This window comes from Gadus chalcogrammus, chromosome 6, assembly GCF_026213295.1.
Source record: "Gadus chalcogrammus isolate NIFS_2021 chromosome 6, NIFS_Gcha_1.0, whole genome shotgun sequence".
In the NCBI taxonomy this organism is placed as follows: Eukaryota; Metazoa; Chordata; class Actinopteri; order Gadiformes; family Gadidae; genus Gadus; species Gadus chalcogrammus.
In genome coordinates, this window is record NC_079417.1 from 20,941,237 (window position 1) to 20,967,771 (window position 26,535).

Genomic DNA, 26,535 nt, shown 5'->3' on the forward strand with positions numbered 1-26,535 from the left:
ACTTTGGTTGGTGCACACTGGAGTCATGGATGTGATTGTAATCCTTCTCAGGTATTTCCATCACATCAAGGCTGTGAATGCTGCTGCAGAAATCTTGATCCCCTTTAATGCTGGAAAGACAACCAGAATGAAATCCCTGAATACAATTGCCACAAACCTGGGTATGACTGCATGCAAAGCCATGGCTCTCTTCCATGCATTCAACGGACCTAACAGCACATCTTCTTTTCAGTTTAAGGGCAAGTGATCCTGCTTCAAGTTGATGCACATGGTGCCATTCCTCATGGAGGAATTTGCAACCATCGTTGACACTCCATTCCAAACAATACCAAGGATGAAAGAAGTGGTGGCAAAAAAACATTTTTCATTAATCAATTAATTGCAGGGTTAGTTTAAATTCAGGTCCATGATTCCTGTTCCGAACCCCATTGATCATGGATGGAAGGAAGAGGACAAAAAGGCGGCTTCCCGTTTGGACCACGCTGCCCCTCACTAAAAATATAATGCATCTAGTAGGTCTACCAGCTCTCGGTGCAAGTGCATTAAAGAGAAGCTGAAGTGCACATGTCGGTTCTAGTGTAAGTGCGTGTAAGTGTAAAGATTATTAAAAAGAAACACCTGTTTTACATCATCAGGCCTATAATTTTATGTCTATTTTTGAAGTGATACTGGATAAAATATGGGTTATAACGGTCGTATGACAAATATATCAGCTGCTACTCCTGATCCTGAATCAATACATACTTATTACTTTCAGATCAGATAATCTGATCAAAAATTATTATTTTTTGAATTCAAACATCCTGTCCTCCAATTATTTCCGGGTCATCTTGTTAAGAAAGAAATTTCCAAAGCAAAAAACACAATCCGTAGAGGCCCTTAAAGTTACTACATTTACCAAATAATCAGCAGCTTCAGACCCATTTAGGTCAATGTAACACTTAATAGTAAAGAGGTGTTTCCATGCGGCTCATAATAGCAAACATTGGTCTGGACCAGAAGCTGTGAAAGAGAGTAGACATTAGTCTCTAAAGTCATTCCTATTCCTTTGCAATCAAGGTATTTTTCCATTGACGCTGCAGACTGGTGCAGCCCAAATCAGATCGTTTTATTTGGAGTAGGGATCGAACAAAACGGATCCCTCCATCCACATGTACGATTTGATCTGTTCAAACCATTTCTGGCCCACATGGGCTCACAATGGAAGAATATGGGCCTGAATCGAGCATTGAGACAAGTAAATGTCAATGTAGCCTAAGCAGTCAAAATAAAAAACAACTAGAAGACCATCATAAAGAAGGGCAGTAAATAAAATAACTGACAAGCTCCTATTTTTGTGTCAAATATTTATTATTTTTCTAAAACGTTTACTGATTCAATTCATCGGGGGGGAGGGGGGAGAGAACAGCACATCCATCCTCTCTCCAGTGTACAGCAAACCACAGCTGATAACGTGTTTCAATGAAGAGCACACAGCATGTAATCATGCACTAATGTATGCTAATATGCGTGTGTGTGTTTGCGTGTGTTCTATATTGAATATAAACACACAATTATATAATATATATTTACATATACATACACATAATGAAGATTAAATCACACAGTCTGAGATCGTAGGCCATCTTCTTCTCAGTCTGAGGGTTGTTGGCACTGCTGCACTGAGTTTATCAGTGTGTGTGTGTGTGTGTGTGTGTGTGTGAGAGAGATCTGGAGTCTCTCTACATCGTCCGCAACCTCAATGCCCCCCCCCCCCCCCCCAGAGAAGCACAGCAGACTTGTACTGTACACCCCCCCCCCCCATCTTACTCCAGAGATGACTAAAGGAAAACTTGCAAATTTTCTTTAACTGCCTAAACAATGGTTCTCCCAACATATACATTAAAAAATAAAATTAAAATAGAACAGATACATTTCTTAGTAAATAGGAACATTATTTGACTTTAACATCACACCACGCCCCCTCCTCCCAGCCCAAAGGGTTTTGCATAACAGATCAGTTTGATTAATTCTTAAAAAGAAAGAAAAAAAACACGTTTTCACTTCAGTTGAATTGGTAATAACAGTGAGCTGAGTGACAAGAGAATTTTAATAGAGTCTCTTAATCAAACCATACACAATGACACGTCACCATCCGTTTAACAAGGCGACGAGGAGCTAAAGCCACGTCGTTGACAGTTGTGATTACTAAAACACACCGTGGGACACATTTACCGCAAGCAGACTCTTTCAAAGTAAAAGTGGCACATGCCAAGATAATGACGGGTGTACGGGGAGTCCTGGTCTTACTGGGCCCTGAAAAAACCCTGTGGACTGCTCCTCTGGTCTCCAGCTCTCATCGAGTAAAGAGCCTTGTGTGTGTGTGTGTGTGTGTCTCCCTCTAGTGGTCCAAAACAGGAGGTGAATGCTCTGCTGCCATGCCCAGTGCTGATATGTGGCGGGTAGAGTGAGCAGGTAGCGGGATGGGAGAGGAGGAGGCTGAGGCTACAGTCTGACACTTGAATTCATAAAAGCATTCTTTTCATTTAGATAATTTTGGCAGTATAATATTTTTTATAATAAAAAAACAACAATTGATGGAGGGGGAGGCTAAGGTATAAAAGATAAACTTGTTGGCTCAGCACAACTGGAAGTAGGAGGGTAAAGAGCAGGGGGGGGGGGGGGGGGGGGGGGGTTGGCAAATCATAGACAAGACAAAAAAATCACAAACAGAACAAATAATTCCTGGCACCAGTTGTGTCCATTGAAATACTCTAAGCATCCCTCGGTTAAAGAGGTGAGGATCCAAAACCCTCCGCCTTCACCTGGCCCCCCGACCTCTGAAAACCCTCCACACTGAAGGAAACCCCCCCGAGATCCCCTTATCTTCTGCTAGAGCGCCGGCTGCACGTCTGGTGACTGGAGGGGCCGTGGGGGGGGACCGCTGCGTGCTCACGTCCCGTTAAGAGGGGAAATTAAAAACATGAAGTGAAAAGGAGGATCTCAGTGTGACGCTGCGGAGCTCCAGTAAAACATGATCTGACTTTTTCATAAAATCTGTACATTTATTTTTTTCATTTTCCTTTTCCGTAAGTCTTCATGATTGGCATGTCCAAAGGGGACATTTTCCGTTTATTTTGTTTCCTTAAATGTGTATATTTACTGAATATTTTAAGATACTTGGAGTCCCGTTGAGTGTGTGTGTTTATATGTGTGTGTGAGAATGTGTGTGTGTGTGTGTGTGTGTGTGTGTGTGTGTGTGTGTGTGTGTGTGTGTGTGTGTGTGTGTGTGTGTGTGTGTGTGTGTGTGTGTGTGTGTGTGTGTGTGTGTGTGTGTGTGTGTGTGTGTGTGTGTGTGTGTGTGTGTGTGAGAATGTGTGTTGATGTGTGTTCTTTGCAGAAGAGAAGCTGCTGGCCGTTTTCCCACTGGGCTTCGCTAGCAGCACTTTTTCTTTCGTTTACTGCTCTTGCCGAGCCGGACCACGTCGTTCTGTTGCTGCTGCTGCTGCTTGGCCATCACGTCCTTCTTGGCCCTCAGCACCAGCTCTGTGATGCAGTTGAACATCTAGGAGAGAGAGAGGGAAGAGCGTGCGTGAACGAGTGCGTGGAGGTAACGGAGGACTGTGGCCCGTCGCGCCTCTCACACACGACGCAGGCGCTCACCTCTTCGACGTTGATGTTCTCTTTGGCGCTCGTCTCAAACAGGTTGATGCCCATCTGCTCCGCAAACTTCTGGGCGTCGGTCGTCTCCACCACCTTCGAGTTGGGGTCATCGTTTTTGTTCCCGACTAGGACAAACACGCAGAACAACATGGTTACAAGGTATTTTTCACACACACACACACACACACACACACACACACACACACACACACACACACACACACACACACACACACACACACACACACACACACACACACACACACACACACACACACACACACACACACACACACACACACACACGGGGTGTAACGGTACATGTATTCGTATTGGACCGAATCAGTACGGACCTCACGGTTCGGTGCATGGATTTACACGGAGAATACACAGTATAAAATTTAATAAAACTGGCATGCAAATTAATTAATGTAATGCGTAACTAATGTTAGATACGCATGTTCTTCAGGGACCATTAAAGGACTACCCCCCCTACCAACTGTCTGCGGTGGAGACGCGAGCCATAACTGTGCTGTGCCGAACCGCACCTTCACTACTCCACCAAGCCAAAGCGCCACGGCGCATTTCCAGAAGGGCAACACGGGTCACTTTTCCACCGCCAAAAGTGGGCGTGATCCGGACTGAGCCGTATTGAGCCGTGCTTATCTCGCAGTACTCCTCCGTTGGGGTACTGAGACGCCTGAAAGGGTGTCGGCAAGTTCGAGCTACACAAGTCGTCCGTTGATTGGTCGACAGAATCGCACTTCCGTGCGACAGGGAAAGTGCGATTCAACAAGTGCGAACAAACTAACACATTATCCGCAAGGTATTTCTGGACTGCGAAAGCGTTTATTGAAGAAAATGGCGTGCAAAAGTTGTAGGACGTCCTTCTCGGACTTCCTACATTGTTGCTCTTTGTTCATTGTGGGCGTTATGAGGTCACAAAACTAACGTAGCTGCCGCGGCTATCGCCATCCGGCTTAGTAGAATTGACCAATCATATCTTCCCTCAAGATGGGTGGGCTTTGTTATTGCAAACTTTATGAATAGTTCCACCAAATGTGCCGGACACGAATCCAATGAACTGGATATAACCTAATGGGCCGTGATAAGGGACGTGAGTAACGTAACTGCTAGTGAGGAGGGCATTGTTTCTGATTTGCTATCTACGTCGTTTAAGGTTGACTTTTAATAAAAGTTGGAGTTAATAACAGGGAGACACACACCAGAGCATTTCAACTCCCAACTATCGCGATACCCATGGAAGATGCGATTAACCAAGGAGTATAAGCTTTACTGATGGTGTTTGATTTTTCTGCAGTCATGCCTGGGGCCGCTGTCATATACCTACCTACCTACCTACCTACCTACACTACCTACCTACCTACCTACACTACACTACACTACTGAAGTGCACACACATCTTGTTTGATGATGCGATTATTTGTCTTCAGGATTTGCATTCTGCTCAAGAGATGGCCGCTTTTAGTTCTGGTGATCACTCTCTCCGTGCTGTTTGCTCGTTGCATTGTCACGGCTGGACTCGTACACAATTTAGTTTCAGATCTGTTATTGTCATGATGTTTAACGTTTGCAGTACTACAGAGAGTACACAGAATGCTCAGCTGGTGGATAGCTTTTTTTTTGCGAAGGGGAAAGGTCTAAGAGTCACGGTTCGGTGCTGGTTTTGAATCTTATTGGCCTCACGCCGATGAGGGAGGAGAGAGGAAGACTCACCTAATATTCGGCACACGTCGTCACAGTTCTGGTTGATTTCATGGAGCCATCGCTTGACGTTGACGAAAGACTCGGCGCTGGTGACGTCGTACACCACGATGACCCCGTGGGTCCCCCTGTAGTATCTGGAGGAGGAGGAGAAGCACCAGTCAGGAACACTAACCCCAAAAAGGATCAAAGTTATTAACAATAGTAACATTTGATTCTCCCCGCATAGAAACGACACCCGTCCTCGGGCCCTCACCATGACCTGCCGAGAGGAGGATTGAACGACTGAGTGGAAACTGTCGCAAAAGACAGAAATCGTACGGAGGAAAGGTCATGGCTACGTAAACTCTGAAGCAGACTAGCGTGAGGTGCAAAATGTGTCGGGGAAAGCGGTCCCCAGCAGAACGGAACACCCCTCCAGCCTCCTCCTTACTAGTACCGTTAGTGAGATAAGTACAAGTAGGACACATGGTACTACTGCTATTAGAACATATAAGTAGTAGTGTTATTATTCTAACACTACTACTTATACGTTCTCATAGCAGTAATACTGTGTCATACTAGTACTTCTTATCATACTAAGACGTACGACGTACGAGTATGATACACAGTACTACTGCTATGAGAAGGTATAAGTAGTAGGGTTAGAATAATAAGTCGTACTAGTATGACTGGTAATCATACCAGTACATAGTACTGGTATGATAATGGTCTGATATTAGGCGTGAGGATGACAAGGCGTATACAGTTGGACTCTATGGAGACTCAGCTTTCATATCGTTTGTGAAGATAGCATGATGTGAAAAATATCGTTTTGAAGGACATTAGCATTTAGCTTCTAGTAGAAGCAGCCAACCAGCCATGTATGAAGAACATTGCCTCAAAACAGACTGCTTATCAAAAACTATGACTATATAGGTTGGCCATGGCCACCTATATAGTCTCAGTAGAAGAACATGCATCTGTCCCTTGAAGTGTGAGGTAAGAAACACGTTTAATAGATTCTAAGAGACCGTTGTGGCAGAAAAAGGTCAGTCTCCATAGGGACCTAGTGTGATACAAACAACCGGTACACAACAAGTAGATTTCCAATAGATTAATCCTATCAAAAGTCAGTGAAATGTGAGGATTTGCTAAATGTTTGAACACCTTATAAAAGGTTCAAACTGCAACTGAGTTGCCGTCCGCCCATTGACTTCCATTAAAAACACAACATTTTAGGAGTCTATATTTTAGTATAAAGTAAAAAAAAAAAGTATAAAATATTTAAAATATTATAAAATGATAGCGATTCAAAAATCCTTTCGATTTTCCTTTTGGTTCCAGTGATGCCATCTACTGTTGGAAGTTGGTAATGCTCGGAAATACGTTCGTCTGATGTCATGCGACCCTGGCAAGGCTCTGGGGGTAGAGGGCAGATGACTCGCGCTACAATCTTCTTGTTCTTGTTTTACAGCGTTTTTCATCCAGCTTATTCGTGCGTTATCTCCGACTTCTAGAGAAAAACTGACCGGCGTCTAATTGAGACAGGCGTTTACTTGTCAAAACGTGTAACCACAGCCGGCAAGTAAAAGGGACTCAGCGTTTAATTGAAGTTTTATGGTATAATATCATGGCTGTTTATGGTCGTCTACTCAAGTACTCCCAAGATTCTGTTTATGGTATACTCAACCCATTCTAGGACTCTGTTTATGGTATATTAACCACTCCTCAGACTCTGTTTAGGGTATACTAACCACTACTAAGACTGGTTTAGGGTATACTAACCACTACTAAGACTGTGTTTAGGGTATACTTACCACCACTAAGACTGTGTTTAGGGTATACTAACCACCACTAAGACTGTGTTTAGGCCCTAAACAGTCTTACTAGTGGTAAGTATACCCTAAACACAGTCTTAGTAGTGGTTAGTATACCCTAAACCAGTCTTAGTAGTGGTTAGAATACCCTAAACTTTAGGGTATACTAACCACTACTAAGACTGTGTTTAGGGTATACTAACCACTACTAGGACTGGTTTAGGGTATACTAACCACTACTAAGACTGGTTTAGGGTATACTAACCACTACTAAGACTGTGTTTAGGGTATACTAACCACTACTAAGACTGGTTTAGGGTATACTAACCACTACTAAGACTCTGTTTAGGGTATACTACCACTACTAAGACTGTGTTTAGGGTATACTAACCACTACTAAGACTGTGTTTAGGGTATACTAACCACTACTAAGACTCCGTTTAGGGTATACTAACCACTACTAAGACTGTGTTTAGGGTATACTAACCACTACTAAGACTGTGTTTAGGGTATACTAACCACTACTAAGACTGGTTTAGGGTATACTAACCACTACTAAGACTGTGTTTAGGGTATACTAACCACTACTAAGACTGGTTTAGGGTATACTAACCACTACTAAGACTGTGTTTAGGGTATACTAACCACTCCTCAGACTCTGTTTAGGGTATACTAACCACTATTAAGACTGTGTTTAGGGTATACTAACCACTACTAAGACTGGTTTAGGGTATACTAACCACTACTAAGACTGTGTTTAGGGTATACTAACCACCACTAAGACTGTGTTTAGGGTATACTAACCACTACTAAGACTGTGTTTAGGGTATACTAACCACCACTAAGACTGTGTTTAGGGTATACTAACCACTACTAAGACTGTGTTTAGGGTATACTAACCACTACTAAGACTGTGTTTAGGGTATACTAACCACTACTAAGACTGTGTTTAGGGTATACTAACCACCACTAAGACTCTGTTTAGGGTATATTAACCACTACTAAGACCGTGTTTAGGGTATACTAACCACTACTAAGTCTGTGTGGCCCAGGGGAGACAGAGTGTGAGGGTTTGTTCCAGCCTGTGCTGCTGCGGGTGACCTGCCGTCTGAGGACCTATGAGGGGCCACCGGCTGCCCGCTGGAGAGCCTGGCAGCGGGGCCAGTAGGGCCCCACTGCACAAAACACCACCACAAAGAGGCCTTTGTCAGACCCTTTATGGGTGTGTTAGCGCGTGTGCGTTGGTCCACGTCAGAGTTGGTTGTCCGTCGACGTGACTGCTTGTGTGTCCCCAGGATGTGGCCAGAGGAAGCAGGCCACCGGGTAAAGGTAGGTGTGTGTGTGTGTGTGTGCGCGTGCGTGCGTGCGTGCGTGCGTGCGTGCGTGCGTGTGTGTGCGTGTGTTAAGGATGGGCAAAATGACGATGTATAACGTGTGATGATATAAAAATGACTATTGTTTCATATTATGCTCTATCGTTTATATCGTCTTGTCGCAAATCACTCTTTACTGTAATATTTTACGCCATTTGGACGACGCTTTACATTCATCCACACGGCACATAAAGGCAACACAAACAAACATGGAGGAGAGTGAACGTGACAATTCTGAACAGGAGAAGGACTCCGACGACCAGCCAAGACAAAGTGAGCTCGTACCTAAAAGAGGGGCTACTTCCATCGCATGGACGTGGTTTGGGTTTGAAAAGTCGGACACCGGAAACACCAGAAAAACGTACTTTGTAAAGTATGCCGCAAACCGGTCCCCTCACCAGACTCAAACACCACCAACCTATTTTACCACCTACGAAAGAATCACGACAAACAGTACGGAGAGAGTCTATGAATGAAATCCACAAAAGTACCATCGTCGAGTGCTCAAAACGTACTTGTTATATTCTATATATTTATTGTGAGCCTTATTTTGCTGCATTGGTTTAAATTTGAAAGTGTTCCATGTTTACATTTCGTATTTTATATACCAATATTTATGTTAGGCCTGTATTCATTTTTGTTTGCCGCTACAATACAAAGTTCGACTGTTAAAGACTATTGGTATGGTTGGTTTTAATATTTTGAAAACCAACCAAAAAAGTGTTTTCTATTTACCTTTTTATATTTATACATTCATATTTTATATTTATTGCATGCATAATTTGCACAAAGGTTCTAAATAAAAGGAAAAAAATAATCATGAGTAAGTAATCTTTATTTGTAAAGTATATAATTCAAAATGCAATACGAAATAGGCCTATCCATGTGGTCATTTTATATTAACTATTTATTCATTGAATTTACAGAGAATGTGCTATATCGTGATATATATCGTTATCGGGATATGAATGACCTATATCGGGATATGATATTTTGGTCAAATCGCCCAGCCCTAGTGTGTGTGTGTGCGTGTTCGTGTTCGTGTGCGTGCGTGTGTGTGTGTGAGACGGAGTGGGCAGAAGGTCTGGTAGAATCACCAGCCTACACCCCTACTAGGACTATAACGATACACCAACTCAGAATTCGGTTTGTATCACAATTTTTGGCCCACGGTTCAATACATCCCACGATTTTTTTACATTTGAAAAGCATTTTATTTAAACAACACTTGTATAACAATTAACTTAATGTACCATTTAATAACAAATAATTTGGAACACTGAACAGATTTGAACAGAAAGAATACTATTAAAGTATAGCTAAATTAATAAATAAGTCAAATAAATAATAGTAATTTCCCGCGTTCTCGCTAGAAAAAAGGGTGCCGGTCAAAGTGGCCTGCATAGGTTTTGTTTTCCGTCAAATATCCTATTATTGCTATGTAGCTTAAATAATGAAATAATCAGGCCGTATAGAATGCAACATGTTTAATAGCCTAACTTTCAAATAGATGGGAAAAAACATGAACGTCTGATTCGCAATAACGAGGCATAGTGTTACGAGTAGCGTATGTTTGTGTGCGAGATTGACAGTGTGCGTGTGTGTGTGAGTGACGTCAGCGAGTGAGTGGACGAGCGAGGAGAGCGCGTGTGTGTGTGTGTCTAGTGAAGAAACGAACGAGTCCGGTAGAATAAAGTACCCATCCTGTCAATAATCGGTGGCCGCTTCATTCCGACCTATAAGCAGACCAACTGCCGGTCTAAGCATACAAAACACTAGAGACAGGGATCACACAGACTATTTTGGCGCGCTTGAACCACTCTGGATAAATGTGGTTCATATTGCATTATGAGGACTTCGCAGGTTGTGGAGAAATGCAATCCTCCGTAGCCACGGAGAGCTGTCATCACAGAGATGGCATTTTGTCGCAGACTTACGGCATCGATAAGAGGAGCGGTGTCAGCAGACTATTATTTAGACAAATTATTAGCAAATTTAAATCGGACAATTTGACCGGAGAGTTAGAAAGGGCGTGTCGCATTTCTGCCTTCTCGCACCGCGAGACAGGTTCGTGGCTTTGAGTGTCACGATTTCGGTTTCGATACGTGTATCGTTACAGCCCTAAACCCGACACCTACCCCCAGCAACAACAAGTTCCACATCCTCATGTTGATAACAGGTCCATAAAGCCATCTTTAAAAACAGTATAGTATAATAAATCAATGTGACTCACTCTCCTCATTTAGAACACATTTAGAAATGGATCCCATGGCATCAATTATAATAACAGAAATATGCTCAGACACCAAAACGTCAGTGTGACCTTGTATCAGCGCATAATCTCCGCCATAGATTCACGAGGAAACGAGGAGGACACTGCTACTTAAACATGAGTAGCAGTAAATACTGCTACTCCCCATTTCAGGTCCAAAATGCAGCAACCAATCGTAACATCACGACAATGAGGACGGCTGGCAGGCCACAGACGCCAGGCGCAGGGAGGTGGACGACCAGCAGAGGTCCTTGTGACAGCCTGTCCTCTGTGTGGACGTTCACTCAGGGTCCTTAATGAACCACCGCACTGCTCTACTTCTGCAGACAAACGAGCCCGCTACCGACCAGGGATTCCTGCACGGTGACGGCGGAATAGAGGTTTCTATTCAATCTGAGAATCACGTGTGTCCAGGCGGTCTGGGTTCTGGAGATCCGTCCATCAGAACTTTACGATCGAGGTCTACCCAATGCTGAGTCCACTGTTCTGTGGTGTTTAAAGAAATTCTAGGGCTACGACATGTGTTATTCAGCATCACGCTAGGGAGAAATCAAAAGAGGCATCGATCTGATTGACGTCCAGAATGCCTTGCCGAAAGCAGTCGGGACTCGTCTGGGATGGGTGGTATTGAAACCAGCGCTCGCTGCCTCAATGTGTCCCTAGCCGGGTCCTGCATGACAACATTCCCTCTGCAACTACTCGTGAGCAAGTAAAGAATAACTCACATTTATGACACACAAGCGCAGCAGTGTGGCAGGTCTCCTGCTGCATTAAGAAGGTAATAAGACCGAGCATGTCGACCGTTGCACCCGAATCCTGCGTGCACTTTGAGAGAGGGACCGAGAATCGACAAATTAATTTGACGAAAGAACACATTTATGTATTCATTCATTATTGGGTCACAGCTTCCCCGGTTAGGTAATGCAAAGCAGAGACAAATAGAAGCCGTTTCACTTCAGAAAGTTAGGAGCTTTCTGACGCATTCAAACCAAGACATCTACATTTGGTGAAAGAGGACAGAAATACAAAGCAACAGAAGGTGCACTGGCAATCGCAGCGCGGGGGTGTTGCTGAACACTGCACCACAACAATGGGGACAGATTGTATTGGCTGGGGTACAGCGTTTGATCCCCAAGTCCACAGCCTGCCTGTAGGTATTCTTAAAACGAGATGCCTTACCCGTACCCGCACAGGAATGACCTGGATCTGAATTGACCGCAATCTCTGCCGAATAACATTTTAACCAAAGTCATGTCCCGCATGGAAACATTAAATCATACAATAGCATAGCAGCTTTTGAATGCAATGAAACCCTACAATGGTATGGTATAGCAGCTTTCAAATACTATGAAACCATACATTAGCGATGAATAAAATGTGAAATGAAACGTTCAAACGTTCACAATCTGTTATTGAGTAACAGGAAAAACATAGAATTTCACACCCGTTTTCTTTAAATGTCTTATTTCAGTAACAGTGATATTGTTGATGATCATATAACACATACTACCACAAATAAATAATAAAAAAGACATGGGTTAACCAGTGATTGGCCAGAGTCGGGCCAATCCCAACCGTTATATAGGATTATATAGGATTGCCCTGTGAAAGCGCCTCTGACACATTTTCATATAACAAACCCAAACAACAAGCAAGATGTCTGCCGCTTACGTTGCTCTGATTGGTTGTAAGTCTATCTAATTGCATCTGGAGTCATTTTGGTCTGCATCTGTTGAGAACGCTCCCTGGGAATCAAAAATGAAATGAGAAGTTTGAGACTAAGAAGCTTTTACGAATTGGTCAGGCGATGTCCGGCTAACGTAGGACATAGCATATCTGAAATGTCGTGGCGTGCTAATTCATAAAGGTCTGGTGTGGAAAGAATTGCTTTATTTATGCGGTAGTTTCGAAACAGGGTTCAGATCTTCGTTAGCGATTCAAGCTCTAACAGGCCCACCAGTTCTCCCGTGTCTGCTGCCTCACCTGGGGCGCCAGAGGAGGGATGTGCTACCAGACTACGAGCCTGGGTCTGCTAGTGATTCCAGGGGTGATCCCTGGCTGTTAGTTCATGCTTATTGTGGGTTTGTTCTCTGTGCATGTTGGTGTTTGTGGTCAGAAAACGGAGTGTGTGTGTTGTGCGTTCCCCTTACGTGGAGGTGATTGTGCGGAAGCGCTCCTGCCCGGCCGTGTCCCAGATCTGTAGCTTCACCTTCTCGCCATTGATCTCCACCGTCCGGATCTTGAAGTCCACACCGATCGTGGTGATGTAGCTCCCTGCAGACCACACACACACACACATTGAGGATATAAACAGCTATACAACAACAACACACATGTGGCTGAGGTGTGAGGGGATGCCAGAACTTGCCTGAAAAAGTGTTGTCTGCAAATCGCAGGAGGAGACTGCTCTTTCCCACTCCTGAAGGGAAAGAAAAACAAGGAAACAGGATCGTTGATGGAGAATATAAGTATTTCTTCATATTTGTGCACATCAGGAGGGGATATGGCATGAGTCTGTTGCATCTACAACTACAGTGACACTCAGATTCTAGGTACCATATCGCAGAAGCACACACCCTGGCTTGAAGAGAGGCACCGCTGCTGCCAGGCCTATCAGAAGCAGCTCTGATACATGTATGATAAGGGACGTTTGACAAACAGAAGTTTGATTGTTTTTTGTTGAGGATCAAATTTGAACTTATTTGTACAAATTGTTAATATAGGTCCGGTATCACTTAACATTAAAAAGGGCCCTACCATAAAGTGCAGCCACACTGTACCCTTGAAACAAGAACCCAGTTGTATATGAGGGGTGTGTGTGTGTTTTTATAAGTAGCACATGGCAATATGATCACAGTAAAACACTGCAGTGTAGGACAGAGATTAATGGAATATAATAGTTATATATATTTATAATACAGTTCATACATGTATTACCCCTACACATCTATGGGATACAACACTGTCACACTATGGGGGTCTGTCACACTATGGGGACAGACTCCATTCAGTTAAATTTTTGCATACTGCATACTTTTTGTATGCATAATATTTAGCTTTCCTGGCTGTTGGTTTGTGCTTAATGTGGGTTTGTGCTTGTATGATCGTGTTTGTGGTCAGAACATTGGGTGTAAAAAAAAAACACAGAAAAAACACTGCAGAGTTCATTACATTTTCTATTTAAACTTAAGGGATGTGGTCTGAGGTAGTGCAGAGAAACAAGAGATGACAACTGTCATTGAAAAGCCACTGGTGTTCAGGTTTCTATGGACTACTGTGTGGCTCAGTATTTGGGAGGGTCCCCTTTTCTCTTCCCAACCTGTCTGTTGTGTTTCCTGGTTTCTTGTGTTTGATTGGTCCCAATGTTAAACCGCTCTCAAGTTTCCGTGGTCTGCCCAGTGCAGAGGTTTTGTTTAAGCTGACAATGGTATTGAGGCTACAAAGCAGAAGAGAGGACATCTCCTTGCGGCGGCAGTGCCTTAGAATGTGCAAAGCAAGGAATCAAAACTTCTTTAAAATGGTAAAAAACAAAAGGAAGCAAGGAAACACTTGGGGTTGCATGAGCGTTTGTATAGATAACATTTACAGTGTAACACAAAACTTTCCCAGTATCAATACTACCATGAACATTGTGAATGGTTTAACACATGTTCATAACCCAATTGGAGGGAGGCTAGAATGTTAACAGGTTGAATGAATGTGTCCAGCCGGTTTTCCACTTGATAAGACAAATACCAAACTACTGTCTGTTGTGTGATTCTCAGTCTAAACTTTGTGTATGGTTAGATTTGAGGATAGTGGTCAAGACAGTGATGCTTGTGCAGATCCCTGTGCAGCTGAAGGGACACAGGCCCCTGTGTACAGCAGCAAAGACTGGCTTTGCTGCAGCTGATGGGGTGGTGCCGGGATGGGCAATGTCAATGAATGCTTGTCAATGAATTAGTCTTATCCTAACATGGGGTCGAGGCTGGGGAACGACTTGGAAAGTCAGAACCGTTAGGAAGTCAGATATTGTCCTGAAGACCAAAATAAAAAAAACAATGCAGGAGGCTGAAAAAATAAAATAAATGAATCAATGCATTTCCACTAGACCTTGTCTTGTATTTATTACACCCCGTTAAGGAATGGTCATAAACCCCATTTAGGGCCACATTTACAGTCGAGGTGTGACCAAAGACACACTCCGAGCAAATTGCCACTGTAGACCCTACATTTGACAAAACTAAGTATGTGGTGCAATCGGTTCCACGTCAGTCTTTTAATTGCTTGCAGGGTTAAATCTAGTAATTTTATCGATCTATGTATCTGTATCGATATGCATACATCTATACACACAATCTACAGTTTTAGTAAACTCTAACCCGCATGTAGACAATCCACAAGTTACAGGCCAGTTCCACAAGCTAGCTAGTGCTAGCTACATAGCAAAGATGGCAAATATTATGATAACTTTCAGCTAGCAACCTAGCCAGCCAAGCATACAGATACACATAAAATCATCCAGGAACCTGCTTACATCCGTACCTCTAATCTGTGATGAGTGTGTGAGCAACGGCGTAACCTGATGGAAACGAAACGTCCCCATATCTGCAGTCGATATCCGGCCTGATCGGTTGAAACGACCGCCCCTGACACAGACCTCCGCCCTGACATTACCGTTTAATTGCCAAAGTATGGCTTTAAAAGCATACTCGGTTTAAATAAACAAAAGCTCAAATGAAGCAACAAGAGTCGTAAACACACAACCGTGGCCCACGGAGTCTCTGCCTGCCTTACAAAAACACGATAAGGCCCGTTTCCCGTAATGCATCCCCGGAGTGGGCTTACCACTGTCCCCGATGATGAGCAGCTTGAAGAGGTAGTCGTAGTCCCTGGCCATGCCGGTAGTCGGTGGGTCACCCCCGCCTGATGCCTAGTCCTCGCTCTTCCTCTCCGCTCGCTGTTCGAACCCGTGGCCCGTAATTGAACAGCTTAAACTGGTATGGAGGGAAAAACGACCGCTACCGATGCTAAACTTCTAGCCCCCGAGCCGGCGGCTTTTTTCACGGGGTTTCGCGGTGTCAGCAGTCCTCGCACTCCGTTGCAAATAGCCGGAAACTCCGCTTCCTTCTCTGGCAGTGACTGCACCCAACTATCAGACCTATGCTCAGTGCGCAGACGCGATGCGCAATAATAGGATGCCAGCTTCATTATATTTAACTTAATATTTAACAGAAATAAATTTCACAAGTTTGCACATGTAATTAACGTCATTAAGATTCACTATTAAAAACAATCTTTTTCAGAATAACCACAAAAACCTAATCAGATCATGTTTTTATTTGTATTGCTTTTTACAACCATTTCACTGATCAGTATGTCATTTTTCTTGTTATATCAAGTTGATCCCTCACAATCACACAAGGTCCAAATAAAACTGGGTTAATTATCATTTATCTTTGTTGGTTCTCAAAATATTTTTGTAAAATAACTGGCACACTGAAATACCATGTTGAAAAAAGATCAAACATCTCATTCCAACATCAAGTTACATTTAAAAAAAACTGCTGTTTGTAGCATAAAAATTATAAATGTGAATACAATGGACTCTAAAACAATAAAGGAGGGAAAAAAAAGTAAAGAAATATTAAGGAAAGCCAATGTAGACACTGTCCAAGGTCCAGATAAGGCAAAAAAAAAAAAAAAAAAAGTTGTGTGTGCTTGGGATTTGCATTAATTTATGTATATATGACACTTCAAATCAAGCTGCTCTTGCTCAAGAGGGCTTTTCTCAGTATGCTTGATTCGATCGGTCCCGATCACGTCAGGATGGTATCATCGATCTCTTCGTTAGAATCTGGGAGGCTGGCTATCTTCTTCAGTGACCGCCGGTGGCAATCTGACAGCAGGTCGTTACTGGCCGCATCCAGGATGGCAGTGACGCTCTGTAGACATCGACAGAACCATGTTAACCACCGTTAGAAATCAACCCAATACCGAGCGCACCACACCTGATGACAACCAGAAGGGAATAGTTTTGCCACCTCAAGGTCCTACGATCCATGGCGATAGAAACGGGGGGGGGGTCGTAGCACACGCTAGCGGGGCTCACCTGCATGGTCTCCTCGCCCTGGCGCAGGCGCAGCAGGCTGATGATGGTGTGGTCGCTCTGGGCCCGGACGCTGGTGTTCTTGTCCTTGGTGTTGTCCAGCAGGGTTTTCAGCAGAGGCTTGATGTGGCCGGCCTCCAGGGGGGGAGTGGCTGCCTCGCGGAACACCCACCACAGCACGCGCTCCGACGCCAGGCGGATGTCACTCGACTGGTTCTGCAGACACTGCGCGGGGAGCCAAAAAGGGGTTAAAATAAATCTAAAAGATGCTCAATACAAAACACGACCAGAGGGTTTGGCTTACTTTTGGTAATCCTCTGATCAGAGCGACCCGTTTTTGTTATTTACAGTTCACGTGGCTTGCAGGTGGCTTGAAGCCAGGCTGAGAAGTATTGCAGAGAGAAGCATGTCATGATAAGAAGCCAGCCTTACCTTGACAAAGTGTGTGATGATGCGCTGGGGAACTGCGCTGCCTCCCTCTGCTCGCAGCTGATGCCTCATCAGGTAGCCCATGGCTCTAATTCCACTGGTGGCGATGGGAATCTGAGAGGAGGGGCGGCCCCACACACACACCAAAAGTTATGGCGTTGTTCCATTGGCCCTTTTTCCCGTACGAATCACACTGATTGGCGTTTCCACTATCAGGTTAGGCGCGCCGTACCGTACCGCGCCCGGGATAGACCTTTGAGGCCGGCCAAATTATTTGTTCATTCCTATAGCTATAAAATCCTAATAAAAAGGCAATGACGGTTTAATAGAAGCGCAGAGCGGTGATGTTAGTTTGACTGTCTTACAAAAATAAATAGCTCGCTGAAATAGAACAGATTTTGTTCAGATGGTCTTGGTGTAATGACTATTGAAAACCTTATTTCACACAATAAGGTCAATGATATCTATACTAAACAAGTTTCTTTTCATATTAGAACCAGAAAATTCTACCACCGACTCCAATCCACTGGCTTCCAATAACTGCTGGATTGGATTTTGAGGGGCTAGTTCTCAACTATAAAACCCTGCACGGTTTGGCACCATCCTACTAGAAAGATCTTATGATTCCCTTTCGTCCTTCTTGGCCCTCCAGTCTTCATGAGCCTTCTTTCTATTCCAAAAGTGTAAAAGGAAACCAATCCTTTATCTGTGTAACAGTCAACAACCAGTAATCATGGAAGCAGACTGCTGATACATCCAAATCCAAACTTGAACCCTTCTTCTTCACTCCGTCAATAGGTTCCCAGAGAGGCCCCCTCAGCTCTGGTTGCAGCTGGTTTAATCTCAGGGCTCCAGACTGCTACCAAATGGTCATTTTGCGACCAAAATGTGAGAGTGTGCGACTGAATTTTACATCTGGTCGTGGTCGCACATGGTTGCGACCAGTAAACTTGCCCTTTTTTATTTTTACACGTTAAACGGGGAAGAGGCGCGTCAATGAATACGGAATCTGTAGCAGGCCAGTGAGGGTGAGAAAAATAGGGAATGGCCGCTGTTAGTAGGTAATGTGTGGAGGGGGAGGGTCCTAGAGATTAAATATCGAGCTTTTCAAGCATAAACGTCTGAGAAAAACGATTGGAAGGAGGGTTCAACCCCTCTGCGTTCCTTCAAGGAGTTCCTCCAAGGAGTTCCTCCTTGTTAATTAAGATCCCAAAGCCCCTAGCGAAACCCATTTTAAACATGCCACCCAAAATAAATGATTCACTATTTGTACTGAGTGTCCCCCGTACTCACCCGGTCGGCGGTGGCGTTTGTGAGGATGGTCTCGGCCACGGTGTCCCGGTACTCCTCTGCATACAACTGCTCGGGGGCAGACTTCACTGCATTGGCCAGAGCCAGGCTGCGGCCATGACGCACCATCCAGTCCACACCAGATATATCGGCTGCAGGGACACAGTAGATCATGGGTATACAAGTAACACGGTGCAATGTGTTATGGAGACAATTTAATGTTCCCAATGTAATGCAATTTAAGCATTTTAGTTTACTTTTTAATTCTCCTGATGTGTCGGATTATTGACTACAAGGATCAGTCTTGACTTCTAGCTGCCCACGTACTGTCCTTGACAGACAAACTCCTCCGTCTTAATCTTAGGAGATCGATGTGAGGCTAGAGTCCAGATCGAACCATGTAGTGGAACAGAACGGGAGGTCACTTGACCAGGATGGTCTTGTGGCTAATCAGTAATGACATGCATCAAAAAATAACAGTGGGAGACGCCTTGGATAGAACCGTTTGCTAATTTACCCAATAGTCATAGGCGATGGACAGCTTGGCAGTTCTAAACTCTTCATTAAATAGGGACTTAAGCATAGCTCCATTCTGTACAGCGTTAGAGGTTCATACTCATAAGCAGGTTTTCACCTATCCCAAAGCACACACTGTTGGATGAAGTCCCTCAGTGGCTGGAGGCAGTAGATTAACCTACCCAGGATGTGCTGCTGCAATACGCTCCTCAGTTCCTCTTCCGACAAGAACGCACACAGCTCACCGACACAGCCTGCAGACGACATGCGCGTAGCATCCTACAAAAACACATGGCATCTACAGTCATTGTCAGTCTAGACCACATCCTGTGAAATCAGGGTTTCGAATGAGTTGAATAAATGACATGTCACTCTGTGAATGTGAAGATCTCCATGTATGAATGGTCTTTAGTACAATATGGAGCTCTGTACGCCTCCTCAATATAGAGCTCTGTACGCCTCCTCAATATAGAGCTCTGTACGCCTCCTCAATATAGAGCTCTGTACGCCTCCTCAATATAGAGCTCTGTACGCCTCCTCAATATAGAGCTCTGTACGCCTCCTCAATATAGAGCTCTGTACGCCTCCTCAATATAGAGCTCTGTACTCCTCATTATAGAGCTCTGTACTCCTCATTATAGAGCTCTGTACTCCTCATTATAGAGCTCTACTCCTCATTATAGAGCACTGTGCTCCTCATTATAGAGCTCTGTGCTCCTCATTATAGAGCTCTGTGCTCCTCATTATAGAGCTCTGTGCTCCCCATTATAGAGCTCTGTACTCCCCATTATAGAGCTCTGTACTCCCCATTATAGAGCTCTGTACTCCCCATTATAGAGCTCTGTACTCCTCATTATAGAGCTCTGTACTCCTCATTATAGAGCTCTGTACTCCTCATTATAGAGCTCTGTACTCCTCATTATAGAGCTCTGTACTCCTCATTAGAGCTCTGTACTCCTCATTATAGAGCTCTGTACTCCTCATTATAGAGCTCTGTACTCCTCATTATAGAGCTCTGTACTCCTCATTATAGAGCTCTGTACTTCTCATTTAAGAGCTCTGTACTCCTCATTTAAGAGCTCTGTACTCCTCATTTAAGAGCTCTGTACTCCTCATTTAAGAGCTCTGTACTCCTCATTATAGAGCTCTGTACTTCTCATCATAGAGCTCTGTACTTCTCATCATAGAGCTCTATAGTCTCAACACAGCGCAGCCCGGCGGGCCGCAGGGCGTGGCCGTCAGCCCCCTCATACCTCGTCGTGTCCCAGCATGCCCAGCAGTGTGGTGGTGATGTTCTTGCGGATGGCTGGATCAACCTTTGACCCAGCGCCCTGGATGACGAAGCGCAACGCCTGGAGCATTGTCTCCCTGTTGGGAGGCGGAGGGGGAAGGCAATATACATTATAAAGGGAGACTCCACAGAGAATACATTGATCCCCAAGCATAACCACACAAATGTATTGGCACTTCCTTTTTATCTATAGATATATCTATATCTATATATATGAGGCATTACAAATATTAAGTTTAAAAATGAAATCAGCAGTAGACAGCTACGCCTGGCTCATCCACCCATTCTTAGAGATCCTCAGATTTTCTTAGGGGTTTGTTCCAAATTAACCTTCCACCTCCCTCAGTATGTCTAGCTGGTAGTGAAGCATTGGTGGTAGTTTACCATCAATCAAAACAAAAGCGTTAGAGCATCTAGCCCCGCCCACCTGACTCCGGCGTCCTCTGCGTTGCGGATAGCGGCCAGCTGCTCGGTGAACAGCGGGTCCACCTTGGTGTGGATGGCCACCAGCTGGCCCAGGGCCTCGGCCGCCTTCAGCCGCACGCCGCGGCTCACGTCCTGCAGCGCCTTCAGGAAGGTGGTCTGCAGCTGGGGCAGGAAGGGCTTCAGAGCGATGCCCACCTGCCAAGGGAGGGGAGGGTTATTGTGGAAGTTGGACTGACATCTACCCCTGGATGCCTATCAAGACAAATCCCAGTTTGACTGGCCCTCTTATCCCGAAACAACCAAGTAGTAGTTTGATGGAAGACATGGAACTGGTTGGGAGATTTAGAAGATATTCAAATGATTCCCTACCCTTCTGTTATGAATGGTTACTAAGAATACCATATTACTGTATTGCTATGCGACCATCATACAGTCCAAATGCATGTCCTGCAGAAGTGTGCCTCCTATTAACAGGCAGCCGTGACAGCAGGGATGAAGCTTGAGGAACACTTGACTGGTTAAAGTCAGTGCCCGGTACAGAGACGGAGGCACACACCTTAGCCAGCAGCAGGGTGAGGGTTTCTAGCAGGGCGGTCTTCACCGTCCAGGCAAAGCGGTCTCCCAGGATACGAATGAGTGGCCCTGTGATGTTGACCACGGAGGGCCGCAGGGCTTCGGCGGAGGTCAGCTTGATGACGGCCCCCAGGGCCTTGGCGGCCTCCTCCTTCTGCTCCGGGCTGCCGGTCAGGACGCCCTCTCGGAGCACAGGCAGGATGCAGGTCACGCCCTGGACGAGAACACGAAAGAAAACACCAGAGTGTTTGAGTACGGGAGAGGGTTCAGAGCACCGCTCCAAGACATGGAATAGAGACATTTTAATAACAAGGCCATGGTCCCAACCCGAGTCACACAGTGGCTGACACAATGCATCCGCCTGCGTGTTCTGGGAATGGGTCCACCCTTACCTTCTTGGGTAGGCAGAAGCCGGGGAGATGCTGCCCCTTCACGTCCGCACTGACGGACCTCAGGTCCCTGTGCAGGTCGTCTATCAGGGCCAACTGGCTGCTGGCGTCCAGCTTCTGCAACACAGGGACAAAACCAGTCTCAGTACAGCGAATGACCTTTCTCTGACAGTCACCAGATCATCCTATTTGACTGACGATGCATTTCTATTAAGACGATTGTATTTATACGATTAGAAAGTGAAGCACTTTGTCAATCTGATCGTAGACCAGGCTCATCATTGCGTTGCGCACGTGTGAGGGGTATGCGGCAGCCAGAAGGGGGACATTTGCAGCCATTTGTCACTATCTGAGCCTCTCCCACCCTTTCTAGCATCCCATTCGCCAGGGCCCTTCATTTTGTGGTGCTGCCTGATCGGTGGCGCCTAGAAGGCCGCTTTGAACATGTATTCACCGCATCACTATGCTCTGGGCCAAGCTGAACCAACCCACCTTGGTGATGGAGTTGAGGGTGTCCCAGCTCTGCAGCAGGACCTCGGGGTTGGAGTCGTTGAGCAGGCGGATGAGGCCCGAGAGCAGGTTGCGCGTGTGGGCGCTGTAGTCCAGGCGGGTGCGGGCGAAGTAGCCGTTGAGGATGGTGATGGCGGCCTGCCTGAGGCCGGGGTCGGCGCCCCGCGTGGCCTCCAGCAGGTCGTCTATGATGACGCGCTGGCCCACCTCGTCCTCCACCGAGAGGATCACCGTCTGACAGCTTTGCAGCTCCTGAGGTGACAGGAGCCAACACAAACACACATGGATGAGTGAAGCAGGGTTTTTTTTGGTGACGGCCGCTCCGATATCATTTATTATGTTGTGAAAAACGTTCCAAAAAAATGATTAACCAAACGAGGCCATACAATTCCATAATAAATATATATAGTATGGCTATGGATGTTAAGGTGGAAGTTATAAAATTTGTATTCCAAGTACAAGTTTAATGTGAGCAGGTCAGTCTCCCATCGCCTTGAACGCATCACGTCCTGCATGCTTCAAATGTTCGGGATTTCATAAATTTTTTAAATGCCAACAGCCGGGACATGTCATAACTTCGACTTACCAATGTAGCTCACAGGAGTGCATTCTCAAAAATCCATAATGGCCAAGTTAGTGCTGCTAGTCAGCGCTCTACTATCGTAATTCTTAGCCATTATCATTATAATTATAAAGGCTGGCCGTCTGCTATCTTTGACATTTTACTATTGACTTGGACAGCCATCTCCTCAAGTTTTCATCACAAGTCGGTTCATATTTTAAAATCTACTGCTAGTAATGACATTTTTGGATTGTTTTAATATTCTACTTTTAAACATACAATTATACAACGGCACTCTGGCCATTGATTGTTTTGACTTCAACCGCTTCAGACTGAATAACTGAATTTTAAACCTTTAGTCAAATATTGAACGGATCCTAAAATTGTCATCTTTATCGAACGTGATTATATGGTGTTCTATTTGATCCTTTTTGAGACTCAACAGGTGGTCTCACCTGCTCTCCGTCCTCCGTGTCCAACTTGCTCTTCAGTGAGGACAGCAGGGCCGGAAGGATGACCCCCAGGTGGCGGGTCAGGGCGTCGCCGGCCACCACGGACAGGAAGGCCAGCACCCGCGTGTTGACAGGAGGGGAGGTCAGCTGGGGGGAGGGAGGTCATGGGTCAGTGTGAGCCCAACATCCTCACTGGATTCACACTTCGTCTGCATAAGATATTCTGGTATATTATTATATTTTGAGAGACTCGTGGTTAGATATTTGATGCATAGTTATTTTGATCAGGTAGTAAGAGATATATCTATCTAAAATCTGTCGGCAGTGTGATCCCTTCAGCTCTTTACAACCGTAGTAAAGTCGACTACTTAGGAGGGCAACCCTTACCTTTGGCACCAGGTAAGGCAGCACGGAGCGGCTCTTCACGGCCATGACCTGTTTCAGACCGTCCAGGGCGAACCCTGCTGTGGCTTCATCATCCTGGCAACAGAGATACACATGTATGAATATACATCTGTACACATTGAGCTACACTCTCTCTGGGGGTGAGCGGGGCCTCCTCTCACCAGCTGTTTGAGCAGGGCGGGCAGGATGTCGTCCAGTGCCTGGTGGCCAATGGTCGAGTGCAGCTGCTCGAAGGTCTTGGCTGCGGCCTCGCGCACCTCCTCCAGGGGGTCGCACAGGGCCTTCCGTACCGTGGGGACCAGGGACTCCGAGAACACCAACACCTGCAGCCACACCCAGGGTTATAACGGTGAGTGGGTGTTCCCAGCGAGGTGGATGGGTCAGGCGTGCTATGCATCTATCCTAAGTGGCAGGGATTCTCTTTTGCCTATTCTTCTCCAAAACACTAATATTAAAATTGTTTTATCAATAAAGTTTTTTAAAGCTTTTTCGCATGAAATATTTGCATACAGTAAAACAAATAGAAGAAAGGCGTACCGCATCCCTGCTAGTGGACTTCATGATCTCGCTGAGGCCTATGCAGACGCCCTGTCTCTCGTCGCTCTTGTCAGAACGCAGGCCGGCCTCCAGGATGGGGATGATCTCCGGAAGGATCTTCTCTCCGAGCTTCCTCACCAGGTCGCCCAGCGTACGCGCTGCGATCTGAGGACACACACACGGTCAACATTAATGGTCTGCACATGTTATTAGCGGGGAAGCTGTTTAGATGCATCAACACATGAAGACTAAACCTTTTGCTTTATTCGACTGATCGGTAAATTCATGTCGATGCTTGAGTCGGTTTTGATTTAAGGGAGGGAGATTATTGGGGAGAACAGGATATAACGAATTAGGCGGAACATAATATTTGTTGTATTATAATCATTATATCACTAAAAGGAACACGATAATAAACAAGAACGTACAATGAAAACAAAGGAAAAACTTCAGCAGTGAGTGTGACGGGTTGAGTTGTTGATATCACAAAGACTGATGAAGAGGAGCGCTTCGACTGATGCAGAGGGACGCGACCCCGTACCGTTCTCTTGTCGGGGCATGTGGACGCCAGAAAGCCTAGCAGCAGTTTGAAGAGGGTGGGCAGGATCTCGCGGAGGGTGCGCGGCGTGTTGGACACCACGATCTTCCAGACGTGGAGCGAGGCCTGGCGGACCACCAGCTGGGTGTCTGAGCGGCCCATGTAGAGGCCGGAGAGCACGCGGTTACGCCGAATGTCTCCCAGGGCCCCGATGATTGCCTGGTGGGGGAGGGAGGGACAGATTAGCAACATTTATCACAGTAATGTCCCAAACAAACACAAGGCAATGTCTTACTGTGTAATGTCTTAGAGTATTGTGTAACTCTGAAATGGATATTTAGTTTTGCACAGAAAGATGTCAAGATTAAATTGGCTGTTCATCCCGGACATGGTATAAGTTTTATCGGAGCCCTCATATTGTCCAAGCGTACTTTGTTGGAAGCCGCTGTGCCGAAGTTGTCGTCCTCTGAGGCTGTCTCCGTGGTCATCTTTCCTGTCACTCCAGAGATGTGGAACAACAGATCTCCAAGCAGCTGCACGGAGCTGAACCTGTAGCGCGACACAGAATAGCTGGTCAACATGTGTGACTGCGCACTTCTTTCTCTCCACTGATTATACACTCTGGATCTCAACAAGATGCTATACACAAGGTGTATAGGATCTCGACCCAGTTAATAACCTAAAGCTACTGCTCAAGGTCCCACTGTAGCAAGCATCACATGCTTGCTACAAACGCAAGCTAACCATCCTTCTATAGTTCTTTATAGCTTAATGAAACATCTCAGGATAAAAGACACCTCCATCATTTTCAGTGCTGCCTCTGGCCACTAGTTCCTTAGTCAATAAGATGGCCAATAACAAAAAACATTTACAATTGAATGTGTGTTTCTTAATCTTCGTCTGGAAGTTGCACTCACAGAAGAAAAGTTACTGTGTTTGATTCCCAATGCCCTGAGTCTACCTGCAGTCAACTTGAAGCAAGAAGCCCCCCCCTCACCCCAAACAAACTGAATTCACTGCACATCACGTAGGAGTGGGTTTAAGTCCCTCTAAAGTCTGGGTGCTGACCTGATCCTCCACAGGTCATCGAACAGGCCCTGCTCCAGCTCGGGGAGCAGCAGGGCGATGGCGGTCTCGGCGTACATGCTGATGATCCGCTGGCCGGCCCGCAGAGCGGTGTCCCTCACGTACTCGTTCTCATCCGCCAGAGCCTGGGTCGCACAGAGACGCACATGCCTGGTTAAAACCACTACCGAGCTTTGTTTCTCTGCAGTTTCAGGATTTGGGAGAACGGGGAACCATTGTTGTTTTAAACTTAACTAGTGTTTACCTCTGATTCAGCAGGGCTCATGCGTAATAGAAGGACTACACGCGTCAGAAGATTTGATTTCAGGTTTGATTTCTTGTTCTTAGTTTATTTTGATGGCATTGAAGGTTTAGAGCAGGGCTGGAATTAAGGGTTAAGAGTGTCTGAGTGCACCCGAGTCCCCCTTAAGACACACATCTTAAAAAAGGTGGTTTGCACACTATCCAAAGCTTCAATGAGAGTTGCACCGCAGCACTAATGCACTCTGAGATAAGCGCATGCAAACAGAAAACAGTTGAGCTCTGCTAATTTAGCACAGGAATAAGTCGAATGGTAAAATGTGACAATTTGGAAAACTTCTGTTACAGAAGTACACAGTAGATAATGATCAGTTTAAGCCTTTTCCATTTAC

General features: G+C 45.3%; 2 protein-coding genes across 2 annotated transcripts in view; both read right to left on the bottom strand.

Moving 5' to 3' along the window:
- Window positions 1–1,803: 1,803 nt before the first annotated feature.
- On the bottom strand, window positions 1,804–15,971 carry rab35b (RAB35, member RAS oncogene family b). The gene is made up of 6 exons (XM_056592721.1): window positions 15,639–15,971; window positions 13,180–13,230; window positions 12,962–13,085; window positions 5,380–5,504; window positions 3,643–3,767; window positions 1,804–3,544 (listed from the first exon to the last, which is right to left on the bottom strand). Exons 1-6 carry the CDS (start codon window positions 15,688–15,690, stop codon window positions 3,416–3,418), a joined length of 606 nt encoding a protein of 201 aa, XP_056448696.1. The 5' UTR covers window positions 15,691–15,971; the 3' UTR covers window positions 1,804–3,415.
- Window positions 15,972–16,103: 132 nt separating this feature from the next.
- gcn1 (GCN1 activator of EIF2AK4) overlaps window positions 16,104–26,535 on the bottom strand; it is a 32,575-nt gene continuing 22,143 nt past the window's right edge. The window contains exons 41-57 of the mRNA XM_056592716.1: window positions 25,886–26,028; window positions 25,249–25,366; window positions 24,821–25,036; window positions 24,280–24,444; window positions 23,904–24,065; window positions 23,725–23,817; window positions 23,341–23,484; window positions 22,306–22,575; window positions 21,817–21,930; window positions 21,408–21,638; window positions 20,853–21,046; window positions 20,388–20,502; window positions 19,317–19,413; window positions 18,622–18,770; window positions 17,332–17,442; window positions 16,903–17,124; window positions 16,104–16,735 (exon numbers count right to left, since the gene is read on the bottom strand). Of these exons, the coding sequence (XP_056448691.1) occupies window positions 16,610–16,735; window positions 16,903–17,124; window positions 17,332–17,442; window positions 18,622–18,770; window positions 19,317–19,413; window positions 20,388–20,502; window positions 20,853–21,046; window positions 21,408–21,638; window positions 21,817–21,930; window positions 22,306–22,575; window positions 23,341–23,484; window positions 23,725–23,817; window positions 23,904–24,065; window positions 24,280–24,444; window positions 24,821–25,036; window positions 25,249–25,366; window positions 25,886–26,028 (2,670 nt within the window). The 3' untranslated portion in view covers window positions 16,104–16,609. The remainder of the gene's footprint in view (window positions 16,736–16,902; window positions 17,125–17,331; window positions 17,443–18,621; window positions 18,771–19,316; window positions 19,414–20,387; window positions 20,503–20,852; window positions 21,047–21,407; window positions 21,639–21,816; window positions 21,931–22,305; window positions 22,576–23,340; window positions 23,485–23,724; window positions 23,818–23,903; window positions 24,066–24,279; window positions 24,445–24,820; window positions 25,037–25,248; window positions 25,367–25,885; window positions 26,029–26,535) is intronic.